The following is an 836-nucleotide window of genomic DNA, read 5'->3' on the forward strand; positions in this document are numbered from 1 at the left end:
TTATTATATAATAATAATAACTCCAGTGAAATGTTTTAGCTTTAGTTAAATAGCTGAGCTAACAGGTTCTGCAGCAAAGAGGCTCTTGTAGCTGAAACTTCAGTTTCATGAAGCTGCAGTAAAAACATTTCCTGATCCAAAGCAGTGATTGGATTCTTTCTCCTCTTTGTCCTCAGCTCCCAGTCAGCTGTGCTTCACTACTGTTCTCTACAATGAGATGGAAGAAGAAGAACATCTGATGATCTTCACTCCTGGAGCCATGCAGTAAAATAATGTTGAGTTGTGCCTGAAATCAGATTGTTTTCATTAGATCTACAGTAAGAGGCCCTACTGCTTCCTTTAAGAAATTATTAACATCATAAAGTTGCTCATTTAGTCAGATTTCTGCTCCTATTATTACCAATGAATTAATACATATGCTGGAAAACATTAAACAGAATAATTCAGCAGAGGTCTGACTAAAATATTTAAGACTTTAAACTTAATAAAAGATTCAAATTATTTAATAAATGACCCACAACACTCATAAAACCTGATCAGTTTTCATTTGACTTCATGAAGGAGATCCAGAAGAATAAAAACAAGAACAAACAGGTTTAGACAAAGTTTTTACCACAAGATTAGAATTATTAGATAATAACTGATATTTGATTCATGTTAAAATTCTGTCATGAATAAAGATGTCATTAATGTCCCTGTTGTTGTTTATTGCAAACAGATTTATGTTTAATTTTAAATTGTCTGTTATCCTGCTTTTTTTTATTTTTCCAACTCCTTCTAATGTTTTTAAAAAAGGAAAAGAGACTTTTTAGTCTTGATGTTTATGGAAATAACAA

General features: G+C 31.3%; 1 protein-coding gene across 1 annotated transcript in view; it reads left to right on the forward strand.

The window, feature by feature from the left end:
- Positions 1 to 268, forward strand: part of LOC107080675 — a 5,881-nt gene extending 5,613 nt beyond the window's left edge. The window contains exon 7 of the mRNA XM_015368883.1: positions 177 to 268. Coding sequence (XP_015224369.1) covers positions 177 to 268 — 92 coding nt within the window. The remainder of the gene's footprint in view (positions 1 to 176) is intronic.
- Positions 269 to 836: the final 568 nt, after the last annotated feature.

Source organism: Cyprinodon variegatus, unplaced genomic scaffold (assembly GCF_000732505.1).
Source record: "Cyprinodon variegatus isolate N-32 unplaced genomic scaffold, C_variegatus-1.0 Scaffold2209, whole genome shotgun sequence".
NCBI classification, from domain to species: Eukaryota; Metazoa; Chordata; class Actinopteri; order Cyprinodontiformes; family Cyprinodontidae; genus Cyprinodon; species Cyprinodon variegatus.